Here is a 15,375-nt window from a genome sequence, read left to right on the forward strand (position 1 = left end):
ACAACATATTACGTCCGGCACCCAAATTTTCATCTAACACACCATATTTTCATCCAGAGTCGTTTCTTTACTAAAAAGGAAATTCAAATGATATTTGAATAAATAAAAAGTCAAAAGCCATCTTTTGACAAAGTCAATAGTGGTCAAAATGTCAATTTCAATCCATAAAAAGTCACAATTTTGTTAGTAGGACTCATTTTATCATCTCAACATGAAAAGAAAACACAATAAAAACCCAAAAAGGTACTTAATGATTCACTTGCCAACATTTAGTACTTATACCATATAATGATCTCTTTATCGTCTAAAACGCACCTCAGCGTCACGTAACATCAGAAACTCTAACACGACATACATTTAATTCATCTCTAAAGGGAAGATGCTTTCAACATAACTCCTAAAATGATCGAACCTAACGGTATTAGAATGCAAAAACGGATGATGGAGCGTGTATTTTATAGGTTCCATATCTTTAGTCACCATGTCATAGGCAGGCACAATGATCACCACACAAGACTCCCACCATTTAACAATGACCTCTTTTAGTAAAACTGGATTTAACGGGAATGGACTGTCTAACATCAACCAAAATTCGGAGAAATGAACAATTTCCTTAACCCAAACACGATTCTCATAGTCTTGTAACATCCAAACATCCATTTCTTCGTATTCCTCAACGCGGTCACGACCTACAAGTCCTAAAAAGCCGTTAATTTTCATAAGAACCGGCTGGTTAGATTTTATTGTGTTCATTCCTTTCTTATAGTATCTTTTTTCAGTTTCATTAGGAGCAGCATCCTGAGGAATGTTAATAATCGAAAACTTCTCCGTCCTCAAATCAAACGCTAATATTTCGTTTTGACTTTGAAGCATTACATGAATCACACTATTGACACAAACACTATGTTTGGTCCCATAGTACCAATGATCCCCACTAACATCAAAAGGAAGATCAACATTAATCGTCCTCCACGTGTAATTTAACATAGAGAAGATCATAATCTCAATTCTAGTCGGTTTAAACGGTGTTACACTTCGAATATCAAGCATTCTAACAGTCAAAATCTTATGTTCATTTCTAGACTCATCAAAACCAAAAAAGTAACATATATGCACCTTTCCATAAGCCTGGACCGGCTCAGCAGCCGGTCCAGGAAGCTTAAATATCTTACGAGTGCTCGGGTTAATAACATAAGCAAAGTTGTGCATGATGAATCCATTACCAGAAGTAAACAAGACTAACCCATTAAGATGTTCAGCTTCTGTGGTTTCTTTTCTAGAAACAGTTGGAGCATTGTCCAGTGTCATGATATGAGTGACCGGACCACTGCCACAAGGAGCCGTGAGAAAGTGTCGCTTGCGAGTGGCGTGATCATAAGCCGAGATGAAACGAGCGGTGGTGGGGTGGGTAAGGTGGAGTTTGGCGAACGATGGATCGGAGATGAGAGAGAACCATGGTTTACAAACGGTTTTGTATTGAAGTAGGGTTTTAACAGGGAGTCTTGAGAGGATATCTGTGATGATATCTTCAGGGAACTCTTCTGGGAATGGAGTTTGGTCTTTGGGGAAGAACAAAGATAAATAAGTTTCCATGTTTTCGTGGATGGCCAAACAACACAAAAGCGTTTCCATCATCATGTCCATCATCTTAATATTAATGGAAAATGAACAAGTGAACAAGTCAAATTTCAAATGTCATGATATTATAGGGGTGGGAGAATAATGTAAAAAGAGGAAATGAGATGATGTTTAGAGATTTTTGGCACTAATCATGCTTGTAATTATCTTGTTAAAAATAGATTTTTAGGAAAATAATTATGCTTGTAATTATGATGTGAGGGTTCATCCTAAATCTGACCAGAACTCGGAGTAAACAGATTTTGCAAATTGTCTTAGGTTCGTTCGGTTGATTTAATTTAACTTGTTGACCCGCGTAAATGTTTGTGCCGAGTTGAGCTAAAGGTAGATCTCCGATAACTCGTGTAAACTTTCAAGCATATGTTCGAACTCTTATATCCTTTCTTTGTACAATAATATAATTTGGTAATGAATTCTTAAAATTTCACTATACAGGGAAACAATTGATTATAAAATAATACAGTAGTAATGATCGAATACTTTACTAATATATGCTTGCTAATAGTAATATGTCTAATTACTTGACCCAAACGTTGAAAAACATATATGCCATGTTTACTGATTTTATGCCATTCTTAGTTGTAAATTTATGACAATTATCTTTTGTAATTGATTATTCATTTGAGACAAATTATGGTAATTGTTTTTTATAATTAACTAAAAGTTACCTTATATAATTGATTAATTATATTTTGTCAAAACCTGATAGATACCCAAGTTGGGTTTAAGTTGGGCATACCTAAAGGGTACTCTTATAATAAACTAATGGGTAAACCGTTGAATTACCCGATATAAACCCGATGGGTTTTAGGACTGGTTTTGTACCCGATACTCAAACATATTGTCATCCTAAATTGGTGTCTGAATAATTGTTAGAAAGCAACTTGCATGCTACATATAATTCCATCTATACTTTACCTTATTCCAAATAAATTTTTATAGTTAACCTTATCCTAAGCTACAAAATGCAACATCAGAAACCACGAAATTCAATAATAAAGATGATTAAATCCAAACAGCATGATAACTAGTGATTATTATTCAATTCATACATCATAATCACACATAATAAATTAGTGATGATATAATCATAAACCACCATGGATATGCAATCGCCCATTTAGTTTTCATTCCGTATATGAATTAAATTATCGTCTTAATTGTATTATGTTTTCTAAGGATGTAAATGAATCCGAGTCATTTGGTATCCATAACGCGCTCGTCAATCAGTAGAGATTAAATGGAACTAAATTAAAGAAACTCAAGTTGAGCTAGGGATTAAACTCAAAACTTATTTGATAAATCTGATAACGTTGTATTCCCGAGCCTTTATTAAAGAGAGGAACGAAAGGAATAGGAAAGAAACTAGAATAAATTTGTGTTTATGAGTTTGTTTATTGAAAACAAATATGAAGAATTTTACTAATGTTTTATTCTAACTTTAATCAAAATAGACGGATTTGGAGAGAAAGTAATGAAATACAAAAATACTGATTTTACCATTCCATTTTATAAATAAAAAATCTAGATCAAGTGTATGATTGTAATACTTTTAACTTTCACTTCCCTTCTTTTAACTCGAGATTAAACACGTAAAATCTTTAATTTTATTTCATTTCATTTCCTCTTGAACCGTGAAACATGAAATTACATTATGAAGTATAAACGACTCTTGAATGTAAAGCTTGTTATAATAGTAATATTAACAGTGGCTCATACCGCCCATGCATGCTTCCAATCTGCCTCTTATGTTTGTGACTCAATGTCCACATCGCCTCCTTCTTCATTCCACCGCTCTCTTTATCTTCAATTTCATCTTCTTCGTAACCCCTTTTGTTCTATTCTTGCCATAGAAAATCGTATCATACAACATCGCGAACCCAATATCGTAGTTTTCTGCCATATAAGAGTAATTCTATTTATGGATATTTCTTTTCTTCCGTTCTTAATTGTCGTTGTCAGTATATCCAAAGAGTATTCTACTGCTCCCATACCATTATTATGATATGTTTAAATAAAGAAGAAGTATGCAAAGAAGAAGATGGATTACTCAAACAAACACACAACTAACCTTTCATTAAGGTTCAAGGTGTTTTAAGTACAACGTTATATAGTTTGTAACTTATTTACACATGGGCCCTTACCCTATTACCTATTACAATTAGACCCTGATCTTATTGGCACTATATGCGCAACAAATTTGGGGTTTGTAGCATAATGTGATCTTTCACCCACCAGAATAGTCTTTTAAGATGAGTGTTCATGTTTGAGATGTAAATATAGTATCAGAGCCAAACTCGGAGTGTCGGCGTGAAAGAAACCAACCGTTACAAACGAGGGCGTTGGCTTAAAGAAAGTGAATATTGTGGGTTGAAACCATTAAAAGGAACGAGACTTGTCCCATATATATTGTGCGGGCAACAAACGTGAGGCTTATAGACCATATGGGCTCCCTTGCACACCAAATAAGTCTTTTAGCATGAGTTCTTCGATTTGGAATGTAACGTGTAGGCAAACAGCTTAAAGCAACCCATCACCAAATAGGCAAGCACATGACTCTGCAACTTTTCGCCTTTACAAAACCTTATTGTCGTTAAAACATTATAGTTTAACCATGTAAACTAGTTGTTTACTCGTCCGGTGGATGGGAATATCAACGAAGTAATGCGACAAATACATTAGGAAACCTAATTTAAATATGGAATTGAAAATCAGATCCATATATAAACCGGCGACATGCGGATAATGAGTATTCTGATTACGAACTTATGAACATTAATTCATGAAGACAGTTCACTATATTTTACGATATTTTTCAACACATGTTTAAATTGATGTCGCCCATTTGCAAACAGTTCACTATCGGCCATACACCATTCTAGAAACACCAGTTTGACCCATTCATGCCCTCTTTTTCCCATGGTAAACCGCTTTTCAACATATGTAGCGAGTCTAACAATGTTTGTAGTAAGTGGACTCACTGCTTATTTCCCTGCACGATGTAGAAACCCGGTTAACCCATTCACCACAATCTCTACCGTCCCTTCTAGTAATGTTCCATGCCAATAATTTAATACAGCTTAAATGTTAACTACTTAATTGAAAAAAAAAAATCAAACATATACAAATACAGGAAGTTGAAAGCCATATCTTCAATTGTTATCCTTCCGAAACATTCACCTTGACACTAAAAACACATGTGATAATTACCCTAAAGAGAGATGGCAGCTTCGACCCGTAAAAAGTGGTCAATTTAGGTTGGACGACATAAACAGTCATAACGAATTATCTAAGATACCAATGTAAATATTGTGTGACCTATGCTGCTAAGTAAATTAAAGTGTATATCACACAGAAAATATAAATAAATAATAAGAAATTTTATTTTTATTGATGAACAATTAAGTGTAAATATGTAATGCCAATTACCAGGTAGAATTTATATAGCCAACCTATCCACTCTTAAACCCTAGATGTCGAACTGCTGAAGATGGTTAAATCTTTTGTTTCATCATGCAGAAAATTATGTAATCAAGTAATAAGAAATACTCAAAATGCATACCTCCTTTGAACAAACACATTGATGTCTTGGTCTCTTCTGTCTCCACAAAATGATCTCTCACATACCGCTAACAGCTATAAATACACTAAGGCCTAAAGTTTGTAAATCTGAGAAGAAAGACTTACAAGAGTCAACAATCAATTAGGGGAAACCAAAGCTGGTACATAAAAATTTATTTCAGATGAATATATGGTATATGTTTAAATCCAACCATCAATCAAGATTGGTAAAACTTTGCCAACTCCTCTGAAAAAGTCCTCCAATCGCCCTGTTTTTGCAGCCTGTAAAGATAAACTTTGACAGACTATATCATATAATGCTTGCAACTTAGGATATATAATATACTGTTGTTACCTTTAGCAAGTAACCATAAACCTCCTTCACGAACATTGGATATTGTGTACCTGAATTTTGGACATACATGTATGATAGTGTATAGATGGCTAGATGTAATGAAATGGAAGGTAATCTCATCAAAATTTGTCAACGACCTGAAAGTTGAAGTTCATAAACATATAACTTTAACATCGAATGTGTATCAAATCCATAAATAATTGAAGCTTTGCTATAAGCAGATTAATTATTATATTAACATACCACATCTAAAAAGTGTATTTGAGGGCTGCAGCTCCTCGTTTATTTCGCTTTTCCCCAAAGTTATTGATCCGTCCGGTTTTAATGACTCCAGGCCTATTAATCTTATTGGTTGTATCAGCAAAGTGATATCTGTTGTTCTTGCCAATAGGCTGAAATCGGTTCTGGGCTCGATTATATCAGAATCCCAATCGGGATTCTTAAAGGGGAGGAATATCATTGATGGGCCGCTTATTGTAAATGAACTCATCTCTTGGGCTAAAAAGACAAATTTCAAACTCTTGCTTTCTAAAATAGATTTCGAAAAAGCCTTTGACCATATAAATTGGTCGTTTTTAAACTCTATTCAAGATCAGATGAATTTCCCATCTAAATGGCGGAGTTGGATTAAAAGAGTTCTCTCCTCGTCGAGATCCTCAGTTCTCGTTAACGGCTCGCCATCCTTTGAATTTCAATTTTAAAGAGGGGTAAGGCAAGGGGATCCTGTTTCGCCGTTACTATTTATAATCGGGATGGAAGCTTTCTCGTGTATGCTTAAGAAGGCTAATGAATTGGGGATTTTTCGCGGAGTCTCTTTACCTAACAACGGCCCCACCGTTTCGCATCTTTTTTATGCCGACGATGCCATCATTATGGGGGAATGGTCCAAGGATAATGTGTTGAACATGGCTCGATTGTTAAGGAGTTTTCATTTAGTATCTGGCCTCCAAATTAATTACTCGAAATCTAATTTATTGGGCATCAAGGTTAATTCAAACGAAGTCTCATCTTTGGCCAACTTGATTGGGTGTAAAGCAGGTGCTCTCCCATGTTCGTATCTCGGTCTCTTTAATGGGGCTAATATGAACCGTATTCGAAACTGGAATCTGATTCTTGAAGCTTTTGATAAAAGACTATCCCTTTGGAAGGCATCTGTTTTATCTGTTGGGGGAAGATTAAACCTTCTTAAAGCGGTGATGGAAATCCTTCCTACTTATTTCCTTTCTATCTTCAAAGCTCCAGTTGGTGTAATTGAGAAGTTAGAAGCGAAAAGAAGAAATTTCTTTCGGGGAGGGAACAAAGATAAAAAAAAATTGTTGGGTTAGTTGGAATCGGGTTGCTACCCCAAAAGAGGCGGGTGGTTTGGGGCTAAAACCTCTTAGAGATGCTAATATTGCCCTTCTCACAAAATGGTGGTGGAGGTTCAAGACCGAACCGTGCGCCTTATGGAGACGAGTGATCATGTCCTTACATTATTCCAATAGATCTTGGCCTGTCTTGCCTCACTCAAACAAGCTGATGGATACATGGAAATCAATTGCCAACATGGAAAACCATCTTTCTTTCTCTAGTCTCAATTTGTCCAGCCTTATTAAAGGAGTATTGGGGATGGGGGACAAAATAAGATTCTGGGTTGATCCTTGGATCTCTCAATCTCCTTTAAAAGAGATCTTTCCAAATCTTTTCATGATCGCAAAAGATAAAGCTTGTTTAGTTCATTCTTGTTGTAAGGTGGTTGATGGAAACTTAAATTGGAAGTGGAGATGGAAACGATCGAATATGAATCAGTTGGAGAAGCTTGAGCTCTTGGCATGTTTAAACATCCTACAGACAGTCACGTTAAGTAGTATACCGGATCGTTGGGTTTGGCAAAAAGATTCGTCAGGCATATTCTCGGTGGCTGCAATGAAGCATGTTCTATTCAAGAAGTCTAACCCCTCTGTCCCGTTTATAATGAAGTGGAATAGTTGGGTTCCGTTAAAAGTCAATATTCATGCTTGGAAGGCGGAAATGGATAGGCTCGCGACTCGTACGGCGCTCTCAAAAAGAAATATTCAGGTGAACTCGGTGGAGTGTTGTCTATGTAGGGATTACGACGAGTCTAGTGACCATCTTCTCACCTCATGTTACTTTGCCACGTTAGTTTGGCAGTTCGTTTGTAACTGGTGCCACATCCCCTTTATTTTTGCTTTCTCGGTCAGAGACTTGCTTAAATTCATGAGTATAGAAACTTGGATAGGAAGATAAATAAGGTGTTATACGGGATCACTCTCACGGCTTGTTGGTGTATTTGGAAGACAAGGAACGAAGTCATTTTTCAAGGAACTTCGGCGAGCGTCTCAAAAACAGTGGCGGACATAAAATCGTTAGGATTCCTTTGGATAAAAAATCGATCTTCTTTTAAAAATTTGTTTTGGAAAGATTGGTGTAATTTTTCCTTGTAATTTCCTTTTGTAACTGGGTTCCTGGCGCCTTGCTAGTGGTTTTAATGAAAATCGCCGTTCGAAAAAAAAAAGGTGTGGCAGTCTGGTATCATACTAAATTTGTGTACAATAATAAACTACAATTATAACTTCAGGGATGATTTTAACCAAACGTAAAACAATATAATCTAAGTCATAATTCATGGCACACACACTTAATCATTAGAACAAATGCACACTTCCGGAGTCTCTCTTCTAATCTCTTAGAAGCCAGCAGCTTGGCATGCTTATCGGCTGCACTACATTTTAATTGGGCTTTTTTGTACTCGTCCACACAACCTCAAGTACCTAGTCACATAAATTTTAAGATATTATCAAAAGAAAAATCAACAAACGTGTGTCAATACAACGAAAAATATTTAGCCTGGAGAGTTAATTCCACGCAATTTCTACTGCTAGCTGCATCTTATATAAGATAGTAACCAACTAAGCCTTAATTTTATCATGTAGATTAACAATAATTGAACACATTAAGTAAACACATATGAGACTAATGTGACTATACCCCTAGAATAACAGTACTTGAAGCCAGTCAATTAGAAAACTTTATTAAATTCTTGATTCTTGTAAGAGAGAAACAAAACAAACAAAATAATAACAAAAACCAATTAATGAAGATATCTAGCAATGGATGAATAAATAAAATTAGCCCTATAATAAGAAGACTAAACTGATGAAGAACGGAAGACATGATTTAATTGTTTTTCAAATTTTATTTATTGAATTCTTAGCTACCTTGATGATGGGATATGGTTTCGGGTTAGTTTGAAATCAAATTAATCGCTTAAATGTGCGTTAGTTAGTTTATGACATCTTGAAACTATCAATTTCAGTCCAACTAAACGAATAAGAGAAGACAAAGATCAGCTTTACCTCTGGTAGTTCAGTTTTACAGCCAGATTTTGGTTCCCAATTTGCAAAGCAGAAAGACCACTAGCATCGGCCGGCGCTGACTAGTTCATCTTCTTCGTCACTTCGATTCTCGATAATCTCCATGATGTAGTACCGCCACCACAGTGATTCCCTGAAATAAAATACCCGTACGTCCTCAACATGGGAGGAATTCAAGGAATGAAGAACCATCCTCAACATCCACTTCTAGAACGTATACGTGATTAAAAGAAGTAACTGCTTTTTAATCCTTAAAAAGGGGTGATGACCGGTAACTCCCATGGAAACTGCCATTTTATGATTTTGTATGGCTAAGATTTAATTTCAAAAGTGATCTATGATTTTGTACGGATAAGATTTAAATTCACTCTTCTCTGACCATATAATATATAATGTATCATAACTATATTGTGTACATGGTTTTCTTCCACAATGATACAAAACCTTAGTTTATTTTTCTATCTTAAAAGATATATATTTTCCATTACATATATTATAACGTCATACAGTTTTTAAATTTGGTCCACAGATCCGACCGGTTTGACTTGTGTGGTCCAATAAGACCTCCATCTTGACGTCCGGTCCGGTTTTGAAAATGAGTTTAAATACCTTTGTAATCCCGTTATCATATATATATACACACGCTACTTTTCATTTTTCAGTTCATAATACTTTTTCGATACTACAAAGAATGGTAACAATTTAAAAGAAATAAAAAAAAATCAAATAATAATGTGAAAAGGGTAAAAAGGAGAATATAATTTTGATGTTAAGTATCGAAAGGGAATGAATTTGAATTCAAAAAATATATAAAATTTTTATGTATTCATTTTTTTTAAACGGCCAACAAACAGAATTGTCTAGGTACTCTATACGGGGTGACCAAATAGCAAAAGGTTACCGCCAGCTGACCCAACCCAGCCGCACGGAATCCTTAAAGCGTCTTCAAGTTATTTCCAATTTCGAGAAAAAACTCACTCACCTGATGGTCCACTGATGATAAGGGATTGAACTGGAGATTCCAAATATCACAGTCTTCCTTTATGTATTCTTTAGTTGGTAAATAAATATATACCCCGTCAAAATTTATTGTCCGTCGACCGACCCGCATATAAGATGGACCCGTCATTTGATTGATTATACACAAGTCAACAAAAGAGACAAAGGGCATGTTTTGTCATTAATTCCCCATTAATTTGTTCCTACACATTTGTACGGTTCAAAAATGTTCTTCCTGTTTCCTGACCACACCCATTCATACACACTACACAACAAAACATTTATAATTAATACTTCAAAATAATGGCTCATTAGACTATAGAAGTGGACACCGCAATGCCGCACAAACTGCATATGTGTTAGCGTGGTAGCGGTGAACACCATGCCCCGGCCTCCTGTTTTTTGGTCACTCATACCATGCCGCTAGTGAATTTCTCTAGTGCGCAACGGTATAAATAAAACGTTTTTCCATTAAGCCCTCTTTTGAAAAAAAATAATTTCATTAATTTATTATAAATAACTCATTTCATTTAATAATTTTTTCAACAAAAAGTTCCCCTTCTTTCTCAAACAATCTCTCATGGATGTAAACCGACCCCACAACGCGTTCAAGGTGAAGGTTATTGATCACAATTGGTCCGATTGGACCCTTTGATTTGGATGCAAGTGAGCAAGTCCAACCATTTCGACCGTTACAGCAACCACCCGGTTCTTAACCACCTCTTGATTTGTAGCTATTTCCCGGCTCGCAACAATGAAATACATTAGCCATCTCTTATGTTGAAGGCACAAGCAAATTACCGAGGTAAGGAGAACACAAAGTCTTGATGTAAAAGATACGTGCACTTATGTAGTGTAAGTCAATAGTATTTTTCTTTACATGGTTGTTTGGTTATTGAAATAATATTAAGTTTCTACCACGAAGTTATTGTATTAATCAGTCACATTAAGCCTCGATGAAAAAGAGAGATGAGATTTTACACGGAAGTTTAAATCTTCTTGTTTCGTGCTAAAGTTATTTCATAATAAGCAAGTTCATTGTTTGTTTCTGCCGAAACTTATTATTGTGTGTGGCACATCTTGCCGTTTTACAAAAAATACACGTAATTTGCAAATGAGTTCTTCCAATCAATATATAATTTGCATGCCTCTGATTGTCCCAAATTATTATTTGCAAATGAGTTCTTCCAATCAATATATGGAAACGAGCAATGTCTATTGCTTTATCTGCCAAAAAACAGACAAATGAAACTAGCTAAGCGAACAAAAGTTTTGTACGAAACTAGGAACAAAACTTCCATACGAAAAATAACAAACTTGCGTACGTAACAAAGTTTCAAATGACAATACGCATATGAGTTACTTTATCGATCAGTACCGGTTTCAAATATCAACAAATTTGAATACCAAATTAAGACTATCCCCATCAACAATCTCACAATCTCAATCTCACAATATAAAATTAATTTCTCTCTCTTCAATCTACAAAATTTAACCCACTCCAATCTTTTACTCCCATTAACAACCCAATCTCATCTTTTTTTTAATTAAATAAATTCAATTTATAATTAGTTTTGATTAAAATACGAAAGTTCTTATAATATTTGTAGGGTTAAAATACGAATTTAGATACTTATTTTATTTTTGTGAACAGATAATGTTTGATTTTTTAGATTATAAATCTTATCCAAAAAATCTGACTAACCAATAGAAAACTAGTGGTTCAAATAAGATAGTTCAATAATGGTTAAAACTAAAATTTTATATAAAAAATACGATTTTTTAAACAAACTCCATTTTTAACGAAATTTATACCGGAATGCTCACAAAAAAAACTAAGTAAGACTGTGTTTTTAGATTTTTTTAAAAAGTTAAATATAATAAGTTATAAAACAAAAATCAAAATATATATATAATTAATTGTTAAGAATAAAAAAGAAAAATTAAAATAAATTCACATATCCACACATATGTTGACAAGTGTCCACTATTTTTTTGGTTAGGCTGAGGGGTGTGGGGGGCGCGAGAGGGGGCGCGAGTGGGGGCGCCAGCCAATAATATTGTGACGTGTGGCAGAGAGAGAAACTTGATAAGATGGGTGTTGGTAGTGGTGCTCGCGCCCCGGGCCATGGTGTGGAGGGGCGCGAGAGGGGGCGCGAGCGGTTTATTTTTTTATTTTTTTATAAATGTATTAAAAAAACGTATTATTAAAAAAACAAGAAATTATTTAAAAAAACACACATTAATTAAAAAAACACATTAATATCTAAAAAAAATTAAAGTACTAAAAAAAACATTATTCTTATTCTTCGGCTTGGTCTTCTTCGATCAACCTCTTCCGGATACGTTCCTTTTGTTTTTCCATCAGCATTTGGTCGACCGGATTTAGGTTACTGAAGTCTCTTGTAAGGAAGTCCAAATATCTCATTCTTTTTTTTTTCCTTTTTGTCATTAGAGACCACCTCCATAGTTTTGTTGAATTTATTGAGGGATTCAACAAGATCGGTGATGTTTACGGCTTCCCCCTCAGCCGGTTTTTTCCCCCTGGCGTCCCTTCCCAATGGCCGCCTCCTCGGCGGTGAAGACGTTTCCTCCCCCGCAACGTTTAGGTCGAATCCAACCCGGCAATCCGACCCGGCGGAAGTGCTGTACGCTCCAGACGAACTAGTTTTAGTCCGTTTCGGCCCTACTTCCGCATCAACGTCCGGCGCCACCAGCTCAACCCACTTAGAACACCTTCTCAACCTCTCCCACACCTTTACATCGTCCCACGTCTTCACCGTCCCATACCTCCGCAGGCACTCCTGCTTCCACTCTTCGACAGTGAAATTATAAACCGCCAAATCGTCACTGCCACTTGGTCTCATACGACCGGCGTTCCTGTTGAACAGATTAGTAAACAAGCCGACAAATTTTCTGATTTCGGTCCACCGACCCGAAATCATATCGGCGTTCCGCTCTGTACTCCCAACGAGCGAATAGAACGTCTCCCTAACCTTTGTCCAAAAGACCTTGCTCTTTTGGTAGTCCGCTGCAAAATGCATAAATAAATTTGTAAGTCATTTAACTTTTTTATTTAACTTTTTTATTAAAAATCATTTTTAAAAACGTTAAAACAATTACCGCAACGCCGATCCTCAGAAGTGACTATCCAAGCCCGACACAGGGCTTCCTTCTCATCCGATGACCACGGAGTGATTTTCCGTTTCGTCCTTCTGGTCGAAGCCGAACCCGACCCGTCCGTTGCAACTTGTTTTTTCCGGTGGACGCGTCTTCTTTGTCCCGCAGCTTCACCTTCTGGTTCTGGTTCTTGTGTCTCCGGAACTACAAAGTTAGGAGACAGTTGTATGTTGGATGGTTGAAAGCCGGATGATTGTTGCGACCCCGAATAAAACATCGCTTGGTCCGGTGCCGACCATAAATCGTCGTAACTGTAATCTGAATCTAGGTTTGGGTACCAATTTTCAGCCATGTAATCTGATATTGGTATGTGATATTGGTTTTGGGTGTGGTATGTGAGAAGGGTTTTGGGTGTGGTATGTATTGGTTTAGGAATATATATGTGATATATAGAGGAATATATATAGAGGAAAATTTTTTTTTTTTTTTTAATATACATTAATATGAGCCAACGGCTCTATTTACGGAACCCAAGATGCCTTCACGCTCCCCCCAGCCGCTACCCCTCTTGCGCCTGCCTTTTTTTCCGCGCTCGCGCCCCTCTCGCGCCCCTCTCGCGCCTCGGTGGTGTGGTGCTCGCGCCCCGGGGCGCGAGCGGCTGTCCTCTTGCGCCCTTCCTAGCGCTCCACACCCCTCAGCCTTATGAGATTGCAAACCCAATTGCCCAGCCGATCAGATCGTTTGCCTTTTGCTATTTTTTCATCTTTTTTTAATTTTTTTAATAATGAGATTGCAATCTCAATTGCCAATGAGGATAGTCAAATACCGTACCAAATTTACTGGCACAATACAGGTATTGGTACCGATATTTTGGTCGATACTCGCTTTGGTACCGCTTTGCTTTTCTTTCCCCTTTTGTTTTCTTTCAAATCTCCAATGAGCTTGGTACAAGTACCAATACGAATAAGAAATAAGCTAAATCGGTACGGGTGCCAAATTGGCTAAATCTGTATGGGTATTATTGGAATATGGTTACATGTACCTTAAGTCCTTAACCCTAATCAAAAAGCTTGAAGTGTGGTAACGATTGTAATAAGGAAACTTGCAAAGTGCGATCAATGAAGTAAGTTATGAATCAGAACGTGCAAATCTTTCAATGAATTATAGTATGGTATTGATCGGAAGTCGATCAGAATACGCAAGAAAAACTAGGGTTGTCGATTGGAATATGCAAGACTATATGATTATCGATTGGAACGTGTGACTCCGTGTTTCATGATTTGAAAAGTCGACTTGATCTATATAGCATGAAGATACGCATGGGTTTGACCTATTTTTTTAGCCATTATATACTGAGACCTCCCAATTACATATTTCAAACGTGTACCAAATAATGAAATGCCGAAAAGGTGCCCGTGCCCATAAGTGCCGAGTTCCAAGGTGCTAATATCTTGGTACAAGCACCGGTACGGCGGTACCAAATATGATAAATCGGTACGAGTACAGTACAAGTACGGGTATTCGGAAAAAAAATATATTGTCCGTGTTGTCAACTGTTTTAGTACGTATAACCTCATGATTATATGTTGAACATATGGATTAATTAAGCAATCGACCCTATCATATGATAAGTTTTATCAACCTTATTGATATCTTATGTTTTACAATAAATAATCTTGAAAATAAATTAAACAATATAATTAATATGGACATATGATCATTAAACAAGAAAATAAAATGCAATAGTCTCAAAACGAAATTGATATTTTATGTTAATTATGTTATTTAATTAAACAAAAAATATTATTAGTATAGTTAAAAAAAATAATGTTAGTTAAAATTCACATTTCATGGTAGACATTAGTCAAATTACCATATTGTAAAACACAAAAATAATAAATAAATAAAAAGTTATTAATATAGATAATAAATATATGATGGTAGGATATTAGGCTGAGGGGTGTGGGGGGCTCTGATGGGGGCTTTAGTGGGGGCTCCAGCCAATAATATTATGACGTGTGGCAGAGAGAGAAACTGGATAAGGGGGGTGTTGGAGCCCCCGTTGGAGCCCCTGGCCCCCGTTGGAGGGGCTCCAGCAGGGGCTCCGGCGGATTTTTATTTTTTATTTTTTTATAAATATATTAAAAAAACGTATTATTAAAAAAACTCATAAATTATTAAGTTTGGAAGATGGGTTGATTTTGGGTTTTATTTTGAAGTTGTGGTGAATGTTTTATGTGAAATGGGTTATATATAGGAAGAAAAAACTTTTTTTTTATTAAATAAGAGCCCAACGGCTCATTTTAAATGTCCAACGGCTAGCAGCAC

At 36.1% G+C, this 15,375-nt stretch overlaps 1 protein-coding gene across 1 annotated transcript; it reads right to left on the reverse strand.

Annotated features, from left to right (window-relative positions):
• Window positions 1-357: 357 nt before the first annotated feature.
• Window positions 358-1,798, reverse strand: LOC143546616 (F-box protein At1g30790-like). Its single transcript, XM_077038249.1, has one exon. It carries the CDS (start codon window positions 1,645-1,647, stop codon window positions 358-360), a length of 1,290 nt encoding a protein of 429 aa, XP_076894364.1. The 5' UTR covers window positions 1,648-1,798.
• Between the last annotated feature and the right edge of the window lie 13,577 nt (window positions 1,799-15,375).

The sequence above is a fragment of the Bidens hawaiensis genome, unplaced genomic scaffold, assembly GCF_021521415.1.
Source record: "Bidens hawaiensis isolate Kalapana, Puna unplaced genomic scaffold, B.hawaiensis_p1.1 tig00014406_1, whole genome shotgun sequence".
Classification (NCBI taxonomy): Eukaryota; Viridiplantae; Streptophyta; class Magnoliopsida; order Asterales; family Asteraceae; genus Bidens; species Bidens hawaiensis.